Source organism: Myxocyprinus asiaticus, chromosome 21, assembly GCF_019703515.2.
Source record: "Myxocyprinus asiaticus isolate MX2 ecotype Aquarium Trade chromosome 21, UBuf_Myxa_2, whole genome shotgun sequence".
In the NCBI taxonomy this organism is placed as follows: domain Eukaryota; kingdom Metazoa; phylum Chordata; class Actinopteri; order Cypriniformes; family Catostomidae; genus Myxocyprinus; species Myxocyprinus asiaticus.
The window spans coordinates 33,024,776-33,052,069 of NC_059364.1; the positions used below are offsets into that span (position 1 = coordinate 33,024,776).

General features: G+C 38.8%; 1 protein-coding gene across 3 annotated transcripts; it reads right to left on the reverse strand.

Moving 5' to 3' along the window:
- Positions 1 to 352: 352 nt before the first annotated feature.
- LOC127412472 (cell division cycle and apoptosis regulator protein 1-like) lies at positions 353 to 26,204 on the reverse strand. 3 transcript variants are annotated; one of them, XM_051648862.1, is made up of 26 exons: positions 26,115 to 26,204; positions 25,048 to 25,205; positions 24,632 to 24,804; positions 22,788 to 22,925; positions 21,966 to 21,998; positions 21,632 to 21,828; positions 21,083 to 21,209; positions 19,675 to 19,788; positions 17,219 to 17,411; positions 16,998 to 17,139; positions 16,644 to 16,796; positions 16,171 to 16,396; positions 15,900 to 16,013; positions 9,509 to 9,675; positions 8,540 to 8,750; positions 6,655 to 6,738; positions 5,534 to 5,722; positions 5,261 to 5,452; positions 4,710 to 4,928; positions 4,434 to 4,569; positions 3,716 to 3,804; positions 3,459 to 3,605; positions 2,360 to 2,483; positions 2,069 to 2,254; positions 1,611 to 1,816; positions 353 to 1,508 (listed from the first exon to the last, which is right to left on the reverse strand). In XM_051648862.1, the coding sequence occupies exons 2-26, from the start codon at positions 25,157 to 25,159 to the stop codon at positions 1,452 to 1,454; spliced, it is 3,729 nt and encodes a 1,242-aa protein (XP_051504822.1). In that variant the 5' UTR covers positions 25,160 to 25,205; positions 26,115 to 26,204; the 3' UTR covers positions 353 to 1,451. The 3 variants fall into 3 exon arrangements, with proteins under 3 accessions (XP_051504822.1, XP_051504821.1, XP_051504823.1); XM_051648861.1 differs by having other exon boundaries at positions 16,644 to 16,799; XM_051648863.1 differs by lacking the exon at positions 19,675 to 19,788 and having other exon boundaries at positions 16,644 to 16,799.
- Between the last annotated feature and the right edge of the window lie 1,090 nt (positions 26,205 to 27,294).

Genomic DNA, 27,294 nt, shown 5'->3' on the forward strand with positions numbered 1-27,294 from the left:
CTTGGACAAACTGAAATACAGTGCTGGTTATATGATCTCAACAAGGGGGCCACCATGACGGGACAACCAGCCTTACAGTGAAACTGATATGACTGGATCTCATGTGAGTACATCATTTTAAACATCAGTTAAAAACACTATTCAAAAGTGTAAAGGTTTTTTGTGGCAACTTTGTGCACTTGTAATTTGCATCCACACAAAATGTTAAGTTTGCATTCAAAAAACTGGCACAGGAAACCTTAGACTGTTCATTTAGCCTGTAATATTGCTATCTACTGAAGGAAAACTGCACTGCAAAGTTACCAAAAACCCTTCTCACACATATCAAATTATATGAAAAAAAAAAAAAAAAAAAAAGTTTTTGGTGAAATATTAAAATGAATCACTTTTATTTATTTTTTAACCAGGACAACCATGGAGTACAACCAGAACAGAAAAATAATATGCACTTGGCTGCTTTGGGCTCATTTCCACCAAGCAGAAACCACCCACTGTAATCAGTCTCATCTTTAGTGGGCTTCTAATAGAAATAAATCAGAACAGAAGAATTCACCGCCTTCAAAACAATTACAGGAAAATGCACAGTTTTCGATTCACACTATTCTGAAACACTACAATCATTCGGAAATATTCTATGAAGTACTCAAGACTCATAATGGATCTGACTTCAGCCAGATCAAACTTGTGCATCAATAACAGGGCTCTGGTTTTGTTTGCAATGAATAAGAACATGGCCACATTCACACAAAGCTACCCTGGTAGGATTACACAAGGATCACAGAACGAAGCATTAAGGGATCAAATGAACAAAAAATTGTGCAAGGAATATTCAGGAACCGAGCTGATATGCATGCACTTATTTAGATGCATGCATAGAGACGTGGGATACGAGTCAGCAAAACAAATGAAAGATATTGAACAAAACTTTAACTATCGATCACTGTTTGTCACTGTAACGATGAAAGGGATCAGAAAGCAGGTCCTTGTAGTTCCTAATAAAATCCTAACTGATTTTTCTAAACTCAATTTAAACATAAATAACAGTTTTATTGCTAAATAAACTCTGCTAATAACTCACACATACTGGCACAAGTCATGTATTATTTCAACAAGAAAATATGCTGATAAGGAAAACATGTTAAAATTACTAGCAAAGGCAAAAGAAAAAAAAAAGCTTATTTGAATTAACATTAATCGAATTACAATTTTACATCATTTGAACTAATTATTCAACATGAGCTTGTTAAGTGTTTATTGAAAGCAATTATTCTGATCAAATTAACTTGTCAAAGAATGTGTACGTATATAATTGAGTTTGGTTAGCTCCGCTGTCATTAAAACTTTGTACAAGGAAAAAAAATGTATCAAAATAAAATTAGCTTCAGAATTGAGTACGTTTCGAGCTTATTTACATATATGAGGGGGACTAAGATGTGGATGAGCTAAAGAGTTCACTCATCAGAGCCATTAGCTTGTGTTTTATGGTCACCATCTTCTGAGGGATCGACCTGCATCAAGTAGAGAGAAGACAATTTAGTAGACAGATTATAGGAGATTACAGATCTCATAGTGATGAAACAGACAAAGTTAAGTGTACGGTAGGTTCATACATTTGATAAAACACTCTGTATTTTCTTCATGATGGTGTCAAGGTTGGAGACTGTGCTGTGGAGCTGTTGTTCATAACTGCCTTTCTGCTGGTCTGATGCTCTCAGGTTGTTCTCTGTGTCCCTTAAACTGTTCTTCACCTCCTCCAGCTCGCGTTGAAGACTACGGTTAGCTGCCTCTAGTTCTACTGTATGCTTTGCATCTTCCTCTGCAAAACAAAAAGGTTAAATTGGCAAAACTAATGTTACTTCAGTGCAACAAAAATATTATACCAGGACTGAAATTCAGGGTTCCAAAACATAATGATCAATGAATTTCCATGACTAGAAATAACGTGTACTGATGAATCATGCACAATTAAACCAGGATCATGTATTTAGAAAGTAAATATGGTCAACATGCCTTTTTAACGTCACTGACATTATTGTTCAAATACACATAAGACATATCAGATCATTACCCATTTTAATGTCCTGCTGCATGAGTTTCTGCTCAATCTCCTCTCTGGTTTTCTTACTCTTCTCCAGCTTCTGCATCATGCTGCCCACGTCCACCATGGCTCCATTGTAGACAATCAGGCTACCTGACTCGCAACTCTCCACCAATTCCCGCTTGCTCTTCTGACTGGGCAGCAGTGTTTGGTTACCTGTGGGCACACACAAATCAGTTTCAGTCTACTGTAGGATGATGGAGATGTAATCTCGAGTTACACATAGGCATCTCAGTTCCAGCTATCATCCTCTTTCCATACCTAAAAGGTTGTCTATTTGAGCATCAGGGGTCAGTGTAGGACTGGGCTCATCTTTAGGCCGGTCCGTTAGCTTGCGATAGTAGCAGGACTCTTTAATCAAAGGTTTGTTTAACAGTTTCTTCACCTGAAAAAATCAGCACAAAATAGATTAGATGGCGAACGATAGTGGACTTAGCCGATACCGATAACTAAGGTAGTAAAAGGCTGATAACACATTAATCGGCCAATTGTTTTTAAAAACGATTCATAGAAAGTTTAAAAAAAACAATTCGTTTTTCTTTACTATGACGGGCACAGACACAGAGGCCACAGGAGCCCAAAATGACAAAATTCCCATATGCAGTTTATTGTTCAATTAAAATCCCAATAATAACCAGAAATTTTGTGCATAACTTTTAACTATAAACAATCCCGAAACACACCGGTGACTCTTATTTTTAAATAACAGAGACTTGGCTCCATTACAATGCTCTATAGTTAAATAGGCTACTTACCAAACTATCACCAAAAAAAGCAACTATCGATACCGATTAATTGGTAAAACCGGTATATCGGTCCACAATAGGTCAAAGCAATTTACGCTATGCTATGTAACAATACTGTACCTGAAATTACAGCTAATCATAAAAAAAATATATCCAGAGGTGTTGAAAGAGCTTCTACATTCTCTTCCCTTTACTGATAATCTTGAAATTTATGCAAGCACTATATGCGAGTGAATAATTAATTACAGATTTTACAGATTAACCTAGATTTTTTAAACCTGCTAAAACAGACTTTAGTCAGAATAGATTGCATATTTAAAAACAAGGCTGAGGGACAATGTACAGTCCACTTAAATACATTGTACTTTTGTGTACTTGGTTTCCATCTGGCTGTCAAAACATTAAATTGAGTCTTTTTTGCCCACTGCAAATTAGCCTGAAGGCTATTTTCAAAGTTTCCTCAGCTGAACAATTAACATCCAAGTAACAAAACAGCACAACATATTAAATGGACTGTACTTTGCCCCTCAAAAGTCTCCTTTTCGTTTGCTCCAAATGAAATATGACATCTACTCTAGAACATCTCAACACTAAACACTGCACAGCAGCAGCACCTGGGCTCTGGAGAGATGCAAGCCCAGTGTGTACATGATCTCCTCCAAGTCCTTCTCCAGCAAGTAGCCACAGTGACTCTGGTCGAAGTACACAAAGGCCATCAGCAGATCCCTGTTAAACGTCAACATCTGCTTTTTCTTCTCATCCTACAAACAGACAGATGAAGACATTTAAGCAATAAAATGAATAATCCCACTCCTCACCTCACTTACTATGAGGAAAGTTGTATGCTGCAGGAGATGTGTGTAGAACTCACTTTATCTTTAGAAGATCTGTCTTTGGATTTTCGGTCATCTCGACGGTCATCTCTTCTGTCTCTCCCATTGGAGTCTTCATCATCTTTATCTAAAGAACACAACAGATCACCTCTGTCTTTAGTTCTGACAGTAGAAATGTTTGCATGCGCAGTTATAATCTTCATCAGTCTGTTCAATTATACATGACACAATGTGTAATTGAATATTTGAAGAAAGTGACGTAGATGTTTTCCGGTTGACCTTTTGCATAAAGCATGCTTTTTCAAGCTTTCTAGGTGACTTGTGTATACACTTCCTTGTTTTTTAAGAATGTTTAGCTCTTTCAGCTGCAACAAGATGAATGCGGTTTGCTCATCCATCTAAAATTTACATACCTAACATTTGTCATGATACCTCAACCTTGTTTGTTGCGTTTGACCGGGTTAAATACATGGAGCGTATCACGTCTGTCTTTCAGAACATACGCCCATCGCCGAGGCCAATTGTGGTCTTTTTACGTGCATACATGCTGGGCGAATTCGAGCTACAATCGCATCATCTAGGTCTGTTAGACCTACTTCAAAAAAATCAGAATGTGATTAAAGCGTTTACACAACATATTATTTATTCTGACTGAAATCTCACTTTTAAACTGCATGTAAACATACTGAGTCACATAAACTGAAGCCTCTGTTTTAAGACCAGATGCATTTGCTTGTGAAATAGTTTCAGGCCTACCATCATCATCGTAGTCGTCTGCGTCTTCTGCCTCTAAGGGGTCATATTCATCAGCGTTGTTGTTGCTACTTCCATCTTCATTATCATCTTCATCTTTGGATTCTTCTCTCTTAATGCCTCTCTCCTTCTCCTCATCCTACACTCAGCACACATAAAGTCACGCTGATGGATTACTCATGTATTTAAAAATCCCCAACCTTCAAATGAAATTCATTTGAACAACCATGATGCCACTAAGGCACATCTAAGGCAAATCAATTAGAACTATGCACCCACCTTTTTCTTCTCATCATCTTCTCTCATTCTCTTTGAGACAGGCTCTCCATTTTCTTCATCCTTCTCCTTCTTTATGTCCCTCCTTTCAGCCTCTTTCTTAGCTTTCTCTTTTTTTTCTTTCCTCTCATCCTTGCTCGGAATAGCAGCAAGTGCTTTGTAAATCCTGTAGCCAAAGTCTCGTTGAAGCATCTCATTAAACAGCTCAGCAAACAAAGACACCTGAAACAGAAGCCAATAGACAAGCAGAAGTGAGACCATACATGAAAGTTAGGTCTTTATTCATTATGATGTCTAATGCAAAGGAATGCAGGGGTCTCATGATGCATTTTTAAAAGTTGAACAGCAAGATGCAATGCAAGAGAAACACGTCAATTAAACGCATGTGTACACAGACCAACAAAAAAGAAATGGCAGAGACAGAACGCAAAAACCTGTTCTGTGTGAATGGCCGGTTTGAAGCAACATAATACATAACACAGAATGTATTATTTTTGGGTGAACTATCGCTCTCCATTCTCTAAGTTGGTTTGTCTCCATGCAGCGCTCCTCACCTCAAAGGAGTGCTCCTTATTATCCTCCAGTCTGTAGTCCAGCAGCACACTCAAGGACATAATGCTGCAGTCAAATTTGCCGTTCTTTGCAGCCCAGTTGGGGTGGACGATAATGGTGGGCTCATCCGGCAGAACATACCTTCTTTCCCTGCGCTGGCGCTCCTGTTCCTCCTGCCGCTTACGCTCCTCCTCCTGGAAGGAAACATTTTCATGTTTGGATCTGATTTATCTGATAGACCCTCCACAAGTGCAGAATCCTCTGAACTCTCTCACCTCTCTATCATCCTCAAGTCTGCAGGTCTCAACCTCCTCCACGCATGGAGGTTCAGGCTTCTCCGGCTCCTTGGACTCCTCTACCTGCTCCTCTGTCTTCAGCTGTTTGGTGAGGCGAGCGATTAGCTGTGACTTCAGCCCTTTAGAGCTCAGAGAACGACTCTCCAACTCCTTCCGCAAGTCATTCACCTATGGTGCAAATCAGATTAAAATCAAAATTGGGGGTTTTGTAGTATTTAGTCCATGTCTATTAGCTTTAAAGAAATATTCCCGGTTCAATACAAGTTAAGATCAATCGAACAAAAAATTATTTCGACTCGTCCCTACTTTTCTTAAAAGAATCGAGGTTACAATGAGGCACTTACAATGGAAGTGAATACCAGAATATTCCTTTAAGGCCATCTATATGGAAGTGTCCTCCAAAAAGTCAGGGTTCCCACACTGTTTGACCATGTTCTTTTCAGTTGTTTATAATTAGAGGATAAGGATTTCCTTAAAAATAATTTTATAGAGATTGCACAAACGGATTTCCATTTGCACGCTAAGAACTAATCTTTGAAATGTATTGAATTAAATTATTACACTACTAGTCTCCAATAAGATTCTCAATGGACAGACTGATGTTATCACGCTGGCTTGCGAGCAAGTTGTACTCTACACAAGCACTCACAGAGCAATACACAGTAATTAAAATATTTGAGCACAGCAAAAATGAGGAAAGTTTAGCAGATATACACACACATTTAAATCTACTATCTCTTCCAAGAAAATAGACTAAAATTTTTAAGACTCATCTTGTTCGTAGGGGCATTTAAATTAAAACATAAATTGTTTTCAAATAAAATGCTCTCTAGAATGAGAATTGCCCTCCCCTAATACCGCCTGACACAAGCAATAGCAAGTGGCAAATCATGCTGTGATGTAACCTAGACTAATTTGTAAATGCATTTTCTTTTTTAAATACTGCACTTATCAAACAATGCGATCTTTCAAGGAAATGTACATCTAGGGGATGACAAGACAATAGGCCCTTTCCCACTGCAGGGACTAAGTACCGTTTTAGGTACTTTTCCCCAGGACTAAAATAGATAGTTTGGTCTGTTGCTGATAAGTCATCTTACCTTCATTGATTTCGGATCAAGCTTAGTCCAATGAGTCGGTGTGGTGACTTCCTTTGCATCATCTTCATCTTTATCCTCCTCCTCCTATTGCACATGTGTAAAAAAGAGGGAGAGAAAAAAAGGACAAAAGTGTTAAAACGCCACTCTCTGACTCCAAATGAGTTTTCTGCAACAAAAGTTGATCCGTGCAAGAAGCAAGGTCACAACTGTCTCTCATTGTCTCCTCCTACTGAGTTCTTGATTGGGTAAAAAAAATATCCATTGCTAGGATACACGGAAGCTCTCTAGCTTTCAGAAACAGATCCATATCCCACTCATCAGCCAATCAATGCCAGTTCTGTGGAATACAAGAAGATAATCATTGACAGTGGGTTCAAGAGATGGACATGGGGACAGATGCACTCACAGATGGTCTCCAAACTCATGTGTGTGGGGACACCCTACAGCTACCTTTAGCAAGTTTATTGCTTTTTAGCTTGTTTTCACCTAGTCAGAACTGTCCTGGGATAAACCAACCTCCCTGGAAAAATCACATCCACAAGGGTCTAAACACAATCCAATCAGAGAATAACATAAATCAAAATAAAAGAGACAGACAAGAGACAGAACTCAGAATATTTGGAGCTCAGCAGGCATTGAATTATTCAGATAACAAAACATTCTAAAAAAAAAAAAAAAAACACAAACATAAACACAACTGGCTCTCCAGATTCCAGTATTCATTTCCCAAATCTCATTGGTTCTTCATCATGCACAAATTGACTTGGAAAGTTTTTAATCAGATGTTGAATCAGGTAATTGACCCTCCGTGATGCTCCGCCTTAAAGGCGTTTCTGACCAATCCTATCTTAGCAACTGTCACAATTTCTCTGACAAAGGCTTGCTTTTTTCCAACGAGAGTTTACAGGAGTAACGCGTGTTCGAGTAGTTTTATGACGAATTTTATATAAATGATCCAAATTTTTTTGCATGTTTCTGGGTCACTTTTATTTAAAAAAAAAAAAAAATTTTTTTAAACAAATCTCAAAAAGCTAATGAGGGCTACGGATAAAACTTTGTCAGCCTTCATTCCTAAATTTATATGTATGGCATCAGCAAGGACACCAACATTTTTCAAAGTAAAAAACTTAATGGTAATTCATTTATGTATTGATTGATTCAGGTCTTAATAAAGGCGATAGTAAATAAATAGTTCACAGCATCATAGTGAGTTTATTATGAGACGTAATGAGCAGTTCTGTTCACTTACACTAATGTTATCAGGTGTGTAATCGCTATCAAATGACGCTTCTCTCTTTTCAACTGACTGATAATCATTTACCTCAATTCTGATTCAGTCTTCACAGTTTTCAACCAAATTACTGTAGAATTAAAAAAATATTATCGATTCCATTTATAATATAATATTTAGCCAAAAACTGCACCGTTCACAACAATCTCCCATTTATTCCTATGGGAAGTTCTGCAAAGCTTGTCAGAGCAAGCAACAGTAACCAAGGGGGCTTAGCGAAGGGTCAACTGAGTCAGTGTTACATTGCCGTCTAAATTAGGGCCCTACGGCCATCAGATGAGTAATTGTGCTTTATTGCTAAAGCTGGAAGCTGGTTTACCAGTTGATGCATGTGTCATTAAAGTAGGACCTAAGCTCTTCCGCTGTGTGTGACTGCGTGAGAGAGGGAGAGCAGAAGGAAATGGGGTGGAGGATCAGGGATGAGACAGGGATGACAGGAAGGGATGGTAAAAGTGGGTTTGTATGATGCCTGTGATACTTGTCTGTTTCTTTGTGTTTTTTTTTTTTTTTTTTTTTTTTTTTTTAGTGTTTTGTTTGTCTATTCCTGTGCCTGTGAGAAGCGGAAATGAGAAGAGAGGGATTAGCGTTCAGTGCCTGTTCTCCATCAGCCTCCTTCCGTTCAGCCAAGATTTTCTCTGCCAGCTGCTCCTTGAGTCCACGGGACAGGCCCTCCCACTCTGAGCGGGTAGGAAGACAATGCCAAACATCCGGGAGAAATAAAACCACTGTCTCCACATGTGCGGGGACTGTCCGCCCTTTGTGAGTCTCCTCAGGGCGGTGATAGCGTATCTCTGCAAAACGATACCTGTCGCAAAGGAAGAGGCGCGTTGGAAAGAAACATTCTGTGAGACATCACACAATTTCACACACTTTCCCCAAAACACACACATACAGAAAGATCCGATCCCCTTGCGACCCGTTTGTGGTTACACAACCCTCCCTCCCGAATGAGAAGTGTATGAAAATACAGTCTGCAAAACTCCATGGCACTGTCTCAGGATGAACGGCAGCCACGTATTAGGGAGGTCGACAGACAATATAAACTAAACAAAACAAAAAGCCCTCCCTCTTTGCCTCAGGCCCCACCCCCCGGCACTCATGAATCTGAACCAGTTGCTTGTGAAAGATAGCTTACAAACCCCCGGGGTGTGAAAGAAGGACAGATTGAGACAGTGAAAAGCAAGTTAAATATGTAAGATATTTAACACAAGACAAAGGTCATAGAGAACAGAAAGTAGCGATGGCGGCGACTCCTCCGGCTCTGCTCTCGGAGCAAAACAATCAATGCATTCACCACATAGATAGAGAGGCTGGACTGCCACACACATTAGCGTACACATTGCATAACAAAAGAAAGAAATCAAATTAGAATCAAAATTAAGAAAATACAAAAGCATCAAACATGTCAGGAGATTCACTGCTGTGTCAAAACCATGCAGCGGGTCAGACGTTTGGGTGTTGTATATCGGGCCTTTTCTGATGCTAAGGCCTAATATTAAGAGATGCACACATGGAGATAACAGATGCAGCATCAGCACAAACGGAGAAAGTGTCTGTACTTACCACTGGGTACATAAACTCAGATCAATGCCTGTCAGAGCCTTACAACAACGTATGGCTGTCTTTATAAGGACTGAGGCATCGTTTTCAGGGTCAGCCCCATCCAAAGAGGGAGACCAGTGACCCCCGATGGCCATGGCCTCATCTTTTCCTCGCATCCCCACCAGGAACTGAAAACAGATGAGTTCACAAAGAACACAGGGATTAAATAGTATTCAACACAAGAAAGCTGCTGCCACACAGGCATTGTGTGAATGCGGTGGACACAGGGAGAGACAAAATCAGATAACATAATATTCCACATAGCAATGCGTTCAGCAATGGAATAGGACAGAGACACCACAGTCAGCTCCCCAACACCAGTGACACAAAACATACCCATATCACCATTAAAATGGACAAACATCTTTTAGTGACCAGGAGTACAAGAAAATTAATGTCATTGTACAGATCCTTTAATTGACTGCAACAGCAGGGTTTAGGAAATAAAAATGGCATTTAAAATCTCCATAAAATTGATTATAAGTGAATGAACATGTATACCTTGTTAAAAGATGGAATATGTTTCCTTAGAAGCAACAAGTGGTGTGATTTGCATTCATTTATAAATTCATGTTCATTTAATTGCTGAATTCCAAGTGAAGTACTACACTACCCATAATCCTGAAGAGAAATCAACCAATCAGAGATGTTGCCATTATCATGGAAACAGAAACCGTGGAGAGTTTTCACAAGATGGTAAAGGCTGACTATGTAACGTTATCTAGCTACCTATCAAGCTATTTGTCTAACATTAGTTAGGGTAAGTAAATTATTTTTTAATGGCTGATGCCAATGCCGACATATCACACAATTGAATATAATCGTAAAATGACATTGTCTAAAAAATTAATTAACTTTCATTTAGCATTATATTTACTGAAACGTTCACACAATTTTTTTTTTTTTTTAAACACGATTTTGTGTTTTAGATGGTACATAGCAGTTTCTCCTGGTTTTTGTTTAGTCTTCCAATTTTAGTACTTGTTTGCATATAAAGAAATTTTAATACATTAGTAGGAAGGAAATAACAACAGTACACACAATAGTCCAGAAACCACAGAGAGTATGTGCGCATTAGTAATTGCATTTTCTCACAAAAAGACTGAATAAAACTAAATTCGATAATCTGGAGTCATTGGAGAGGGAATTATCTGCTAATCTGCTAGTGACCAAGGTGGATTTGGAGCGTGTCTGGGAGAAGTTGGAAGACATGGAGAACCATAGCCGGTGGAATATTGTCCGAATCGTAGGAATTCCTGAGGCTGAAGAGGGTCAGGATATGGTGAAATTCCTGGATGGGCTCCTTCTGAATCTGCTCGACATAGCAGGCCATAAGATGGAAATCGAGCGAGCTCACAGGTTTCCTTTTTGGCGATCCGTAGAGGGAGACAGGCCCCGATCAATTCTGGCCAAATTTCTGAGATAATCCGATAAAGATCTTGTATTATGCGAGGCGAGGAGTAAAGGAAGGCTTTCTTGGAAAAACCACAGCATTTTCTTGTTCACAGACTTTTCAAATTCGACAAGAAAGAAACATTCAAGGAATGCAAGAAACTTTTACATCAACAGAAGGTCGCTTTTCCACTGATGTTCCCGGCCAAACTGAGAATAGATGCTAAGGATGGCTGTAATACATTCACATGCCCACAGCAAGCGATGTCCTTTATAAAGCCAATGGAGTGAGTAAGTCATCTTGTGGTACTCACGTTGCAGCCAAGTGGACCGGCTCACTGAATAGTCACTTGACTGTTCGAGGAAACTGAGCGCTTTTTTTTGTGCTGGTTCTGCCTAGCGGCTGGAGTTTATTTTGTAGAGTAACAAACCTTCAGGTCAGTTTTATGGATGAATCTACATGCTCTTTTTGTTTATTCCGACCAATTGGCTGGAGTTTGTTTTGCCGTGTAATTCTGTCTCACAACATTTTTATAGAAACACCGGATTTGAGTAATCCGACGGCAAAGCTGTCACGGGGATTCTCGTAGGCGTACATGGACTGTTTAAGTTTAGAGGGTCGGACCCCAGTTGGCGCTGTCGTGCGCAGGGTTGATGCACACGTTTTTCTTTCTTTTTTTAGGGGAAGTTCGGGGTTTGTTTTTTGCTCTAATGTTGGAATGTGGTCTTTATAATTTTGTTTTTGACACACAATCTATTTTTTCTAATATGTCAAAATGTCAAATGTTAATATGAGTAGATTGTCTCTCTCCACGTAGAATGTGAATGGATTGGGGCACCCCAAAAAAAGGAAGGTTATTTCTTTTCTTAAACATAAGAAATATGATATAGTGTTTGTTCAAGAAATGCATCTTTCCCCGCAGGAAGCTGAAAAATTTGGGAAGATATGGGGTGGACATGTTTTCTTTAATGCTGACTCAAGTAAGAGCAGGGGAATCATTACAGGTGCTGGTCATAAAATTAGAATATCATCAAAAAGTTGATTTATTTCACTAATTCCATTCAAAAAGTGAAACTTGTATATTATATTCATTCATTACACACAGACTGATATATTTCAAATGTTTATTTCTTTTAATTTTGATGATTATAACTGACAACTAAGGAAAATCCCAATTTTCAGTATCTCAGAAAATTAGAATATTGTGAAAAGGTTCAATATTGAAGACACCTGGTGCCACACTCTAATCAGCTAATTAACTCAAAACACCTGCAAAGGCCTTTAAATGGTCTCTCAGTCTAGTTCTGTACGCTACACAATCATGGGGAAGACTGCTGACTTGACAGTTGTCCAAAAGACGACCATTGACACGTTGCACAAGGAGGGCAAGACACAAAAGGTCATTGCAAAAGAGGCTGGCTGTTCACAGAGCTCTGTGTCCAAGCACATTAATAGAGAGGCGAAGGGAAGGAAAAGATGTGGTAGAAAAAAGTGTACAAGCAATAGGGATAACCACACCCTGGAGAGGATTGTGAAACAAAACGCATTCAAAAATGTGGGGGAGATTCACAAAGAGTGGACTGCAGCTGGAGTCAGTGCTTCAAGAACCACTACGCACAGACGTATGCAAGACATGGGTTTCAGCTGTCGCATTCCTTGTGTCAAGCCACTCTTGAACAACAGACAGCGTCAGAAGCGTCTTGCCTGGGCTAAAGACAAAAAGGACTGGACTGCTGCTGAGTGGTCCAAAGTTATGTTCTCTGATGAAAGTAAATTTTGCATTTCCTTTGCAAATCAGGGTCCCAGAGTCTGGAGGAAGAGAGGAGAGGCACACAATCCACGTTGCTTGAGGTCCAGTGTAAAGTTTCCACAGTCAGTGATGGTTTGGGGTGCCATGTCATCTGCTGGTGTTGGTCCACTGTGTTTTCTGAGGTCCAAGGTCAACGCAGCCGTATACCAGGAAGTTTTAGAGCACTTCATGCTTCCTGCTGCTGACCAACTTTATGGAGATGCAGATTTCATTTTCCAACAGGACTTGGCACCTGCACACAGTGCCAAAGCAACCAGTATCTGGTTTAAGGACCATGGTATCCCTGTTCTTAATTGGCCAGCAAACTCGCCTGACCTTTACCCCATAGAAAATCTATGGGGTATTGTGAAGAGGAAGATGCGATATGCCAGACCCAACAATGCAGAAGAGCTGAAGGCCACTATCAGAGCAACCTGGGCTCTCATAACACCTGAGCAGTGCCACAGACTGATCGACTCCATGCCACGCCGCATTGCTGCAGTAATTCAGGCAAAAGGAGCCCCAACTAAGTATTGAGTGCTGTACATGCTCATACTTTTCATGTTCATACTTTTCAGTTAGCCAAGACTTCTAAAAATCCTTTCTTTGTATTGGTCTTAAGTAATATTCTAATTTTCTGAGATACTGAATTTGGGATTTTCCTTAGTTGTCAGTTATAATCATCAAAATTAAAAGAAATAAACATTTGAAATATATCAGTCTGTGTGTAATGAATGAATATAATATACAAGTTTCACTTTTTGAATGGAATTAGTGAAATAAATCAACTTTTTGATGATATTCTAATTATATGACCAGCACCTGTACATTGATAAGTAAACATCTACAATTCGTATGTCTCAAACAGATTAAAGATAAATTAGGAAGAGTCATTATTGTTTTAGCAGAAATTCAGGGGCAAAGATTGATTTTGACTAATATTTACACATCTAACATTGATGATCAGGGCTTTTTTTATAGATCTTGTAGGGATGTTGCAAGCTGTTGGCACCTCTCATGATATAATATTGGGAGGAGACTTTAATCTATTGATGGACTCAGTCCTTGATCATAGTGAAGCAAAAGTGAGCTGAAGCGCCGAATGTCATCTGATGGCCTCAAAGAATTGACCCGATTGAAATACAGATATAATACTATTTTGTCACGGAAGGTGGAGTTTTGGCTATTAAGGGCAAGACAGTCATATTTTGAATCAGGGGACAAGGCAGGGAAGCTTTTGGCTAGACATATAAAGCAGAGAGAGTCTTTTTCTACCATCCCCTCAGTGAAATCTGCTGGTGGTGAAATATTTACCTCGGCCATTGATATTAATAATGCTTTTAAAGAATTCTATCTTGATCTCTATAGTTCCACATTTCCGTCTACTGATGAAGATATTAGAAACTTTGTGAACCCATTAGATCTCCCTAAACTGATGACTGAGCAAAAAAATTATCTTGATTCTGAGATAACCTTGGAGGAGCTTGGCGAGGTAATTAAGGTCCTGCCTACAGGCAAAGCTCCGGGGCCAGATGGCTTTGCTGCTGAATTTTTTAGATCTTATGCTACAGAACTGGCTCCACTTTTGTTAGAAGTTTATCCGGAATCAATAAAGAATGGAAAGCTTCCACCAACCATGACACAAGCCCGGATCAGACTGATTCTTAAAAGAGACAAAGATCCAAGCGAGTGTAAGAGTTACAGTCCAATTTCCCTGATACAGCTAGACGTAAAAATATTGTCAAAAATGTTGGCTAACCGATTAAGTAAAGTTATGACATCTCTTATACATACAGAGTAGGTGGGGTTTATTCGGGGCCGTAGCTCTTCTGATAGCATTAGGCGTTGCATTAATATCATTGGTCAGTTGAGAATGATCAGACTCCAGTCGCTGCCATCTCACTTGATGCCGACGTTCGATATGGTAGAATGGGATTATCTTTTTAAGGTTTTGGAAATATACAGGTTCGGGAATACTTTTATTTGATGGATTAAGTTACTTTATATCTTACCCTGGAACCATTAGCAGCCACGATAAGAAAGGATGATGATTTCCCAGGAGTGGTGGTGGGAGGTATGGTGCATAAGCTTTTGCTTTACGCAGGTGATATTTTATTATTTGTCTCCAACCCCACTAGATCTATGCCTTGCCTCCACAGAATTATTAATTCCTTTACTAAGTTCTCAGGATACAGAGTCAATTGGTCTAAATACGAAGCTTTGACTCTGACAGCATACTGCCCAGTAACGGCTTTTCAGCCGGGTGCCTTCCAGTGGCCCAAACAGGGCATTAAGTATTTGGGCATCTTATTCCCAGCAAATTTGTATGATTTAGTTAAGAGTTAATTTTGACCCCTTAATAAAAAGGTTTAAGCGATGTGAGCAGGTGGGCTTCATTACATTTATCTATGAGTGGGAAGGTTAATGTTATTAAAATGAATTGTATTCCAAAATTAAACTACCTGTTACAATCTCTCCCTGTAGATGTCCCCTCTCTTATTTCAAACAATTTGATAGAATAGCGAAGTCCTTCATTTGGAATGGTAAGCGTCCCAGATCACATTTCAATAAGTGGCCGATGCCGATAATTTACAAATACCAAATATCTGCTGATTTACTGACCTCGGCGATATATTGTGAACCACTAGTTTTTGATGTAGTAATATAATTCACAATGCTTTATGTAATAAGTAGTTAATTCATTCCTTCACAGCTAATGGAGACAGTCTTACCTTTTGTTTATAAAGTCTCGTACCATTGACTTTTTTCAGATTATCAAGTACTTTTTTTGAATCAAATGTTATAATGTTGCGGACTCATCTCTGTGCTGGTTGGTTCGATTCAAGGCCTAAAACTCTTTATTGAAGAATTGTTTTAAAATAACTATGGTGAAAATAAACAGGAAAAGTACTTCCTAAAACCAAGGCCATTTGGAAAGTGGGTGGTAACTGTTGCAGTCTGTTGCCTATAATTGTTAATATAATGTATAATGGTTTGCTGGTAATAATAGTCCCTAACACTTTGATGTCATCTATTCCAGTGAAACACTACAGTATATCAAGTGCAAAACAATTTTCATTCATAACACAAGTTAATGTTACATAACATGGCACAAACAAAAGCTTGCTTTGAGGTTTTGTTTTTGTTTTTTTTTACTCAAAGAGCTGTACCTTGATGAGGCGAGCAGGATGCTGGAAGGAGTCTCTCAGCTCTGCTGGATCTTCTGCCAGAGCACAGGACTTATGATACAGCTCATCTAGACTAGGGTTGGCCAGCAACATCACCTATAACAGGCATCAATATTAATCATACATGGAGATTAAAAAGACAGCACGCTGTAAAGGAACACATAATCAAACCTGGCAGGAAGTTTACTGAGTATTAGCAGATCAATTAACAAAAAAAGATTACCATAATTGAGGGATGTTTGTGTGGGGTTACCTTTGCACTGTAGGTATGATTGGCATCAGGTGGGTCCAGCACAGCTGTGTTCTTCACCAGAGAGTCCACCTCTTTATGCATGATGTGGAAGTTACAGTAGTTTCCAAAGGTAAAAGGTCGAGATAGGGGGAAGGCATCCACCCAGGTAAACACAGCGTCAAAAAAGTCGCTAGGGATGTAGAGGCTCTGATACCTCCGTCGTAGCTCCATCATATCACAGTTTGAACTGCCGAGAACAGAACAGAACATAGAGTCATAACAAAGGCATATACTTAATGTACTGTTCTACTGGACAATACCATATTTAACATATCTAAACAACTTCAGAAAATTCTGTTATAACAAAAACATCATGATGGTGTATTTTTAGAAAACCAACTAAATAAATGTAAAATTGTTGTTTGTATGGGACAAAAAATGTCATTTGCAACTCAATATATGTCAAGATTCTTGTTCTGAAACATAAAACCTACCCATCAAGGGAGAATTTGGAGAACTGCACAGTATATCGTGGTACCACTCTGCGTGGCCGTCTTGGAGAACGTTCCCTTCGAGGAGACCGATCCCTAGAACGTTTCCTTGTGGGTGAACGTTCTCTTGATCTTCTCCGCTCTCTCTCTCTCTCCCTACTAGACAAACAGCCAAAATAAAACTTGAACATGTGCAGCAATTCAAAAGATTCACAATATTTAATACTTTTTTGATTGCGATTCTAAAATCAAAACAACCTCTCCACAGTATGTTTTCATAGTACAATGAACTCTTTTATCTGAAAAGATCAAGGAAATTTGATTTCGCATGACATGAGTGTATACTTATGCGCTGACCTGCGGTCATCCTTCCTCAGGATGAGCTCTGGTCGGTCACTGCGACTGGGGAAGCGGGTAGAGGGGTCCACACGCCTTACTTGTTGTGGCTGAGGCATCATCCGCACTGGGGGCTGCAGTAAACCCCCTGAAAACACAGAATCTACACACAGCAGAGAGAAAGATCATATTCTATTCTGTAGAAGTGTGGCACTTTGAAAGCCAAAGGGGTGTTAATGTACCTTTAGGGGGTGGCTGGGGAAGCAGTGGCTGAGGTGGATTCTGCAGCAGCGGGGCCAGAGAGGCTGCAGAGAGCTGGGCCTGCAGAAGAGATGGAGGCGGCCCTTGGGCCGGGACACTGAACGTGGTGGGAGGGGGTAGGGACTGCAGCATGGTGGGACCAGGTTTCATCATGTTTGGGCCTGGTTGCTGACTCTAAAATACAGAGACGAAGCAGAAGAGATGGGTTTGCTGCCATGTGGAATCTTCAAGACGACAGAGCATGATCTTGATATCATTACAATCAACTAATGCTTGAGAATAGGGCTGGTTAATACAGCTAAAAAGGATGTTTTTTTATCCAATCAAAGGAACCATAATTTCAGCCAATCAGCCATGTTGTTTGCAAAAATTAAATGCATTTTCAGCAACTTCTGCATTTTTGCTACAGAGGTTCTAAACAGATTCTAATACCTGTCCTAGTAATATCATAAGGCTGAAACTGTCTCTAAAAAACATAATGGTCATATAAAAAGTGCATTAGTCTTTGCACATAAGATGTTTCACAAAAACATTTGTCTTAAGATGGTTATTTATATCTTCAGCTTAAGTGTGTCAAAAGGAAATATACATTTTAGACTCCCAAACTTTCCTTTTGCAAATAAAATAGATTAGAATAGAAGAACAGAGAGCCCCACTGAACATCGAGTCAGTCTCGGAACATCCTATCTGACAACAAACCAAGAAAAACTGTGTCCAGGAGTACCTACGAGAATTGGGGCTGTTTTAAAGGCAAAGGTGGTCACATCAAATATTGATTTAGCTTTTTTTTATGTTAACAGGACTTTGTATGACATTAATTGATAAATGGAAACTATTTAAGGCATTATTTTTGAAGAAATCCTCACAATTCAAATTTTTTTACAAGTGCCAAAAATTTTTGCACAGTACAGTATATCATACATTTTTGTTGATATACATCACCCAGCCCTATCCAAGACAACAGTTGTCTTTCAAAACAAATCACAAACATGTTGTTGTACAATAATTGTATAATTGTGTAATAATTGTTAGACAATTAAAATAAGAGCTTTCCACTTGCAGCAATAGAACAAGCTTTTTAAAAAATAAGATTAATCCGCCTACAATACCTAAAGTTTACACAACCTGTTTTAAAAGAATGGGAGCAAAAAAGTGCCTGAAGTAGTTATCAAGACGCACTGAACCCAGTGAAGAGAAAATAAATGGTTAGAAATAGCTGGAGTCAGAGGAAATGGCAGCACTGCTGTTATCATTTACCTCATTTGGCCCCTGTTGAAAGACAGAATAGGTTTTCAAGTCTTCCTTAAAAAAGCACAAAGAGCACTTTCTTTCAAGACAAAAATGCAAGAGCACAGGCATTCTGGGGCGTTTCAAAAGGATGCACACTGTGGTATGTTAAAGTATTGTTTAGTTAAATACAACAGCATCATGCACTTGCTCAGTGTGATGTTTGTTTTCAGATGTAGTGATGTCAAACGCCACAACGAAAAAATGGTGAGTGCTTATGAGTATTACGCTGATCTCCAGGAAGAGCAGAAAGACAGCGCTTTCTGGTTGTGTTTTCATCAAGTTGGCTTGGGAGTTTTGTTGGTAAATCTATAGTCTGTAAATTACAATGACAGCCACATGACTAGACTTTTTCAATTGCCATAACTGTAGACTGTTGTAGGTGATGATTGCCTTATAAATCTGAGTGTAAACAGTCATAAGCTTTGAGTTTGGCATTTTTGGTACTCTTTGTAATATAATACATTCATTTAAGTAGTTTTATTTTACATTTGATTATTTATGCAGCTGGAGGTTCACTTAAAATCCTTAATACTGCTGTTAGGTACCTGAAAAACGTCAAGGACTGTTTACTTAATTTGTATCTTTGTTCTATTGCTTGCAATTTTATTACTTATCGTTTACTTACATAATGACTTGAAAGACTTGTTTGCTTTGAAATATTTGAAAGCGACATGTCATTGTTTTAATTTAATTTGTTTATATTTATACTAGTATTGAACTTTTTAAATAGTGTCTTTAATAGCATATTCGTTTTTGCTGTGGTACCGTATTACATTTAAAAAAAGGTGCAAGACAATCACCTGAAACCCCACTGAATGCTAACACAAAATAAACAACTACATCTTTCTCCCAAGACAACATGCATTAATAGCACAGCAGGTGTGATTAGCCAAAAATGCAATCTATGGATTGCAAGAAAATGTGTAATTACAAAATTGGCATCCAACATACAAGCTGTGAGCTGTAAAACAGGGAGGGATGAAAAAGCAGCAACATCGGCTCGTCTTGGGCAGACGGAAAGGAAACCGAAGGACTTGTGACTAAAGCCTGTTTGTGAAAGAGAGTGAAGGAGCAGATCAAGCAAAAGATATAGGGCAGGAGGAGAGGATGGGGATTTGGGGCGCAGGGTTCAACTGGCAAGGGTTACATTTTGTCTTGAATCCACCGCAGAGTGCATGTCAGAGTAGCGCGGCATTCCTGCTTCAGAGTAAAAGCTGGACAGCTGTGGGGAAACCTGAGGTAAGGGCTGGGGCTGCTGGTGCTACATGGAGATTAAGAACACAGGAATCAACAGCAATGTCATGACACACTGTGGAAGCAGAATGATATCACAGGCCTTGTTAACATCTGGTATTAACCTCCATCTTGGATGATCCAATCCAAAGTGGACAGGGCTAAATATGTGTGTATATTTGTGTATGATGGGGTCTAAAACATTTTGTGATTGGATCAATCAAACCAAATTAAAAGGTTGTCAGAAACACACCTGAAAATAGTGCATTTGTACTGTAAACTAGGGCTGGGTATTGATACAGATTTCCCAATTCGATTCCACTTGACAAGCTCTCAATTCGATTCTGATCTCGATTCAGTTCTATATCGAGTCATATTGGTACATTTCTGTTACAATGTCCATTTTGCTTACAAATAAAAGCAATTCTCTCTCAGCTTATGCTCTTAATTAAACAGGAACTTTCTAGGCAACCATTCTAGGTACAATTCAAAAATATAAATTTTACAAATTATATTTTATCATTTGTTTTCATCAAATTGGCCACATTTTAGCTTTAGAAAAATGTTCAAGTTCAGTCTATTCCATCAATGTCTTGAAATTGCATATATTATGTTGCATATATATATATATTTTTTTTTTAAATATATTTTTACTCCTCCACTATACTACTCAATCACTGGTGAGTGAAATCTGAACATTTATTAGACAGTGGCTAATCATAGACATTTTTAGTCAAATAGCATGAGATTTGGTTGCATTATAGAGGGTTGCTACATAGTGAAAGATTGATCTTGAGATTTAAGAATCGAGATCGTTCAAACGAAGATCGCGATGCATCAGGAAAAGTATATTTTTACCCAGCCCTAGTGTAAATGCTTATTAGTCCTGATGCATACCGGATAACAGCGAACGACCTATTCGCCTATCAATCAGTCACTTACTGTGCTACAAAAAGGGTTTTAAACTACATAACAACTACAAGATCAGACAATTTGTAAGACCTCATACACACAGACTTGACAGACTGTCTGTTAAATGAATAAATGTAGAGTATGTAGATGAAGCATGCATATCTGAAATTCATTTAACACAGGTACTTGACTAAAATAATTGAGCATTCTGCTCAAAACATCACATCTCATCAAAAGTGATCACAGTAGATCCACTTGAGGCGCATGGTAACCAGGTGTAAACGGTAATATGTCTCAGCTGAACACCAGTAATGAGACCATCTGAGATGAATGTTAATACCAGGTGTAAACAGAGCCAGATTGTATTTGTTAGCCTTGCTGTCGTGGATCCATTTAGACCATGCGCTCACCGTTTGGTTGGGCAGCTGAGGTAAAGTCTGGATGCGCTGGGCATTCCATTTGAAAGGCATGTTGGGATTGTAGATGGCCTCCACCAGTACACGATCACCGATTTGTGGCGTTTTCCCCTTAACCGCACTGCAGAAACATCACATGCGAAACATGTAATTGAAGAGCTATGCATACTAAACACCTGTAAAGGCTTTTCCAGAGATGAATATAAACTGATCCAAGCATATTTTTTATTACATTTAGATTAAAGGTAAAGTGTGTCATCTTTTCTGTGTTTAAATTCTTTCTCCTATCCTAGTTTAATGTGAAGAGACAAATTTAAATAAGCCATATGGTTGATTTCAAAACACTGCAGTTTGTTTGATCATCCCGACCAGCCCGACAGGAAACAAATTGAAAATCAGTAAATATTTTTGCAATTCTGTGAAGCAGTTAGCAGTGCAGAAATGACCATTTACCTAAAAACAGATTGAATCTGTTGAATCAATATTTTTCACTAATGAGATGTGACAGACACTTTCTAAACCTGCACATTTACTATGACGAACCTGAGCTGGAAGAAGACATCCTCATCTACAAAGCCAAAAGTATCGTGGAGCTTGCTTACGACACCAGTGAAGACACGCTGCTTTTGGGGTTGGGTCTGCTGCTGATGACTGGAGCGGGGGGTCGGGTAGGACACAGTTATCTGGGCCGTCTGCTGCGGGTTTGACAGGCTCAAGCTCGTGGGCAAGGCGACAGGGGGCTGCAAAATACATACAACCTGAATTCTGCACTTCTGGAAATGTAAAAAGCTCTCTTGCTTCTTTCTGCACATATTTCCATAAGGAGAGATGAGATGCTTTCTCAGACAGAGGCAAATGCATCACTAACGCAGCGTACCTGTGAAAGCAGGGCTTGTTGAGGTTGTTGGAGCTGTCAGAAAGAAGGAAAGACAAAAAGCAAATGTCATCCAAAGAAATCACTGCAGAAATTACACATCGGAATGTAGAAAAACAATTCATTTCACTAAGGAACCAATCAACTTTTTCAAACCACAATTAAATGAAGGCCTTACAGATTGAATTGAAAAATCAATACATGGCATTGGAGTTAATAATTTCAACAGACCACATCTACCAAGGCCCAGTGAGATGAGTTTGCAAGAGTCCTGAGTGTTGAGTTAAATAATGCAGACAGGCACTCAGTGGCCTGGGCTGTTTAAAATGGCGAGATTAATATATCATGCACTGCAGCACTTTTGAGTCACCACTCTGCTGACTGCAGTTCTTTAAGTTCCTCTGTCATGGTGCATCAATACAGTGCATTAACTCTAATTCTCATTGTTAAAGGGATAATTCACTCAAAATTTTAATTCCGTCATCATCCACTCACCCTCTTGTTGTTCCAAACCCTTCCTCTATTCCATGGAACACAAAAGGAGATGTTAGGCAAAATGTTCACCTCAGTCACCATTTACTTTCATTTAATCTTTCTCCATACCATAAAAGTGAATGCTGACTGACACTAACATACTGCCTAACATCTCCATGGGGTTTGGAGCAACATGTGGATACATAAATGATGACAGAAATTTCATTTTTGGGTCAATAATCCCTTTAACAGCATAGTCACTACTTCCATGATAAAAGTAGGGCATCAACCACTTTTAAAAAAGCTAAAAGACGACGTAAATGAGGTGAGGGTGAGAGTGAGTGTATGTACCTGATGTGGGACATTGTAAAGGGTCTGCTGGGGTGGTGGCTGAGGTGGGGGGGCTTGAGCTTGCTGCTGTTGTTGTTGCTGCTGCTGCTGCTGCTGCTGCTGCTGTTGATACTGCTGCAGGGCTGAATTGATCTGAGACTAAAATAAAACACACAAATGACTCAAGACTGTTCACTGCAGGATGAAGGGTTCGCATTACAGGACTCAAACACTATGCATGCTAGAAATGCAGATCTGTGCAATTCAACCAAAGAAACACTTAAGGAAAAGATTTAAACATCGCAATAAACAGCATCAGTTTAGGTTTTAGTTTAATGTAGGTTTAGCTGCATACACTTGTGTTGTGAATTTTGACAACAGTCTCTAAAGCATTAAGAATTCAGAATACAGTAACTTCTTAAAAATAGCTAATACTTCATTTTATATGCTATTATTTCAGGAGCTAGGCCAGTTGTATTTTGAATGCATCTTATATATATATATATATATATATATATATATATATTTGATACTTGTTTAATTTAATAATAATCATTTAGGCTATATATGTTTCCAAATATTTGAATGTCTGATCTGTTACAGTTTGACACACATTTTTTCATTTCACACATTATCATCAACTAAAATGCTCTTTTCATTGGCTAAAATTATATGGCATTTTGGTCAGGGTAAAAATTACTAGAAATAAAAGTCGCAAAAGTCGCAGTTATAGTAAGGCACTTACAATGGGGTGAGTCGATAAACATTAAAACACAATAGTTTCAATAGTAAAACTTGACTTTATTGTGAAAAAATAACTTGCTAACCTTATCTGAGTAAAGTTATATCTAATATTACAACTTCATTGTCATGACGTGTAATGCTAGTAAAAGCTGCAATGCATATATATCCCTGATTTTATCACACTAAAATCATGTTAAGACTACATTTTTGCATCTTGTGGCTATTCTTTTGAAACTGTGCATTTTAACATTTATTGACTGGCTCCATTCACTTCCAGTGTAAGTGCCTTAGTCTACTGTAACTGGAAAAATTCTAAATGAACAGCGGATCAAGTCAAGTCAAAATGTATTTATAGAGCACATTTATAAACAACAGGAGTTGAACCAAAGTGCTGTACATTAAGAAACATAACAATAACCTTGAGAAAAAAAGAAAAAAAAAAAAAAAAAGGAAAATAAAACAAAATAATAATACATTATTAAATAGATTAATACAATCAGAAAATGTATGATCAGTTGACTTAAATGCTAACGAATAAAAACATGCCTTTAGGTTAGATTTAAAAACAACTATCGACGGCGAGTCCCTGATGTGCAAAGGCAGATTATTCCAGAGAATAGGGGCAGCTACAGAAAAGGCCCGATCACCCTTAGACTTACATTTTGAGCGAGGGACAGATAAAAGTAGTTTACTTGATCTGGATGTTCTTTTGAATGGTTGGAATGTTGCATGTGAATGGCTATGTTCGGAATCAAATACTAGCTTAGTTGCAGTACACATTGCAACTGTTACTTTGAATTTTTAATTCAATTTTAAGTACAATTCTTATATAGCATTCCAATAAAATAGCGAGTCAAAAAAGATACAGTATTCAGTGCAGTGTGCTGTTGTACACTGCACATTTTAGCAATTGCGGTAGGTCATCCAGTAGAAATTCGGAAAAATGTCCATACTGTCCACAGTATACACAGCCTACTTACTACATACTTCAGAAACAGTGAGAATAGTGTGTTAGTATATTCCAAACAAAACCCAATGATTCATTTAGCATTTAATCTAACTGCATTACGGTGTTGCATCTTTATAAAGTGCAGAGTGGATGATCATGGCAAGGGCCTCACCTGCTGTAATGCAGCTGCAGCGGCTACAGCAGCCTGCTGCTGCAGAGCTGCAGTCTGCTGGGAGAGCTGGTAGTTGGCGGCAGACTGTGAGTTGAGGGAGGCTGCAGCTAAAGCTGACTGCTGAGAGTACATAGGGGACGCACCCAAGAGGGATGGCTGCTGTACCCCTAAAGCTATGTGGGAACACGTATGATATTGTAATAGTTTTTGCAACAAATAATTTTGTATGTGACCTACATTCAAACAAACCCAAGCAATCATACACAAGTCAATGTAAACCATATAAAGACATCCAGACAGATACTAGGCTATATTTATTATTGTATATATGACTAACATTTCCAGTCGGGTTATTTGTAATTAACCAATCAAAGTGAAGCAAGTGCATATAAAGCAAATACCTTACAGTGACTTACAGTGTAAACTGTTTAGGTCCAGAGACTGTCCTGAGTGGCCGGGCTGCGACACCGCTGTTGCGGCAAACTGGGCCGCCCACGGAGGGTTCTTCTGCCCTCCGAACTGGGCCATGAAGACCTGCTCACGCTTTCTGCTGAACCGGGCAGCAGATTATCTCCTGTAGGAACGGAACTCGCACTTACTAAAGGGGCCGTTCACACCGAACGCGTCATAGACGTCCGTCTAGCGCATGTTTACATAGGAAAACAACTGAAAAACAGCGAGGACTGTCGCAAAAACGCGACCAGTGTGAACGGCCCCTAATACTAACAGCTCAACACATTACAAATCACAATACAGTGACTGTGTGTTTCTAAACCAAGTGCACTGCACTACCAAGACAGCATGTTTGATTATCATAAGCGCTGAACATGCTCAAACGTTATCTATGTAGACAGCTCACTAGGTTTTGAAACACAGCCAATGCCATCTGTCAGTTTACAACGCAAGCTGACTATTTACAAAATCAACCTACTTTAAAACTCAGTCTAAAGTCCAAATCAACAGCTAATCAGATCAATTAATATTCCTATGGCTTGGGTTTCAAAAGGGACGGTGGTAGCAAACCCAAATGATCATTTTTACGCAGTATATATATAGACCTGCACTAGCGAGTTAGCTTAGCACACGAACGAATTCTCAATGCAGCAAGCTAACAGCTAACGTAGAAACATAACAACAACACTGTTCTAACAATCCTGTTTTTATGTGTAACCAGGCCTCGAAATCACAAAGAAGTGCATTCAATTAAATTAAGCATGAGACCAAGTGTTTACACTACATTTGTGCTGACTGGAGTGTTTTTTATTTTGTTTTTTGTTTTTTGTTTGTTGTGCAGCAGTGCTCTCTGGTTCAGGCCCATGAATTAGCACACTGTCTAGTGTTCTTGCCTTCTTACACTTATTAGTCGGATTTACACCTCAGAGGTGGATGCAAATTGCTCAACACAGCTAATCGATCCCGTGACAAATCATAAATAATAAAACTAAACCCAATGTGTAAGCATGCAGGCTAGCTCGTTGCTTACCCTCCGTTCTGTTCTCATTCACCGGTGCAGAAGTCTGAGCGACACAGTGCTGCGCATGCGCAAAATTGCTTCAACTACATCACGGGATCGGAGGAGATACGCAGAACTTGGAAGTCGTGCAATTTTCGCTGATAAGGAAATAAAAACGCAACAACACAAGTCTTCTCTCAAAGCCTCTCCCAAAATACGTCATTTGATCTCTTTCCCAAACAATTTAGTACCATTTAGTTAAGGTTTTCCATTGAGTTATTTCTTCTTCGCATAAACAACGTCCCTATCCAAAAAAAAAAAAAAAAAAAAAAAATTACAATCGCACGAAATGCAAATAATCGAGATGTTTTTTCCCTTATATGGGACATACTGAAGTGCAACACTGAAGAAATGAATGTTTATTGAATGTTGATTCACAAATGTGTTCACCTTTTTGTGTCAAAGGGAGAACTTGTTTCAATTTGTAAAAATGGGACAAATAACAGCACAGCATGTTGAAAAGAATGAGGTGTTCAATACTTTGTCTGAAATGTATTTTAAAGAGACAGCTCATAAAAAAAAAAAAAAAAGAAAATTCTCTCATCGTTATTCACCCATATGTCCTTCCAGGTGTGTATGACTTTCTTTCTTTTGGCTTTTAGAAGAATATCTCAGCTCTGTAGGTCTATATGCAAGTGAATGGTGACCAAAACTTTGAAGCTCCAGAAAGCACATAAAGGCAGCATGAAAGTAATCCATAAGACTCCAGTGTTTTAATCAATCTTCTGAAGAGATCCAAATTGTAACTCTTTTTACTATAAATCTTGACATCAGCAGTCTCTTTGGTGATCATGATTTCAAGCTCGATTACACTTCATATAGCATCATCTAGCGTTCTGCACATGCGTCAAGCACTAGAAAATGTAATCAAGCTTGAAATCACGATCATGCTTAAGAGACTGCTATGGCAAAATATACAGTGAAAAATTTGTTACATTTTGGTCTGTTCTTACCCAAATCCGATTGGATCGTTCGGGAGATATGGATTAAACCACTGGAGTCGTATGGATTACTTTTATGCTGCCTTTATGTGCTTTCTGGAGCTTCAAAGTTTTGGTCACCATTCATTGCATTCTATGGACCTACAGAGCTTAGATATTCTTCTAAAAAAGTTTTGGTCAACACGTGCAGGTAGAATCACTCTGGACCC

Coding starts and splice junctions, on each gene's coding strand:
- LOC127412472 (XM_051648861.1), bottom strand. CDS start 25,159: ATGGCCCAGTTCGGAGGGCAGAAGAACCCTCCGTGGGCGGCCCAGTTT. Junction 17,140..17,218: donor TCCCCAGCCACCCCCTAAAG/GTACATTAACAC, acceptor TGCTGTGTGTAG/ATTCTGTGTTTTCAGGGGGT. Junction 2,484..3,458: donor TGCATCTCTCCAGAGCCCAG/GTGCTGCTGCTG, acceptor TGATTTTTTCAG/GTGAAGAAACTGTTAAACAA.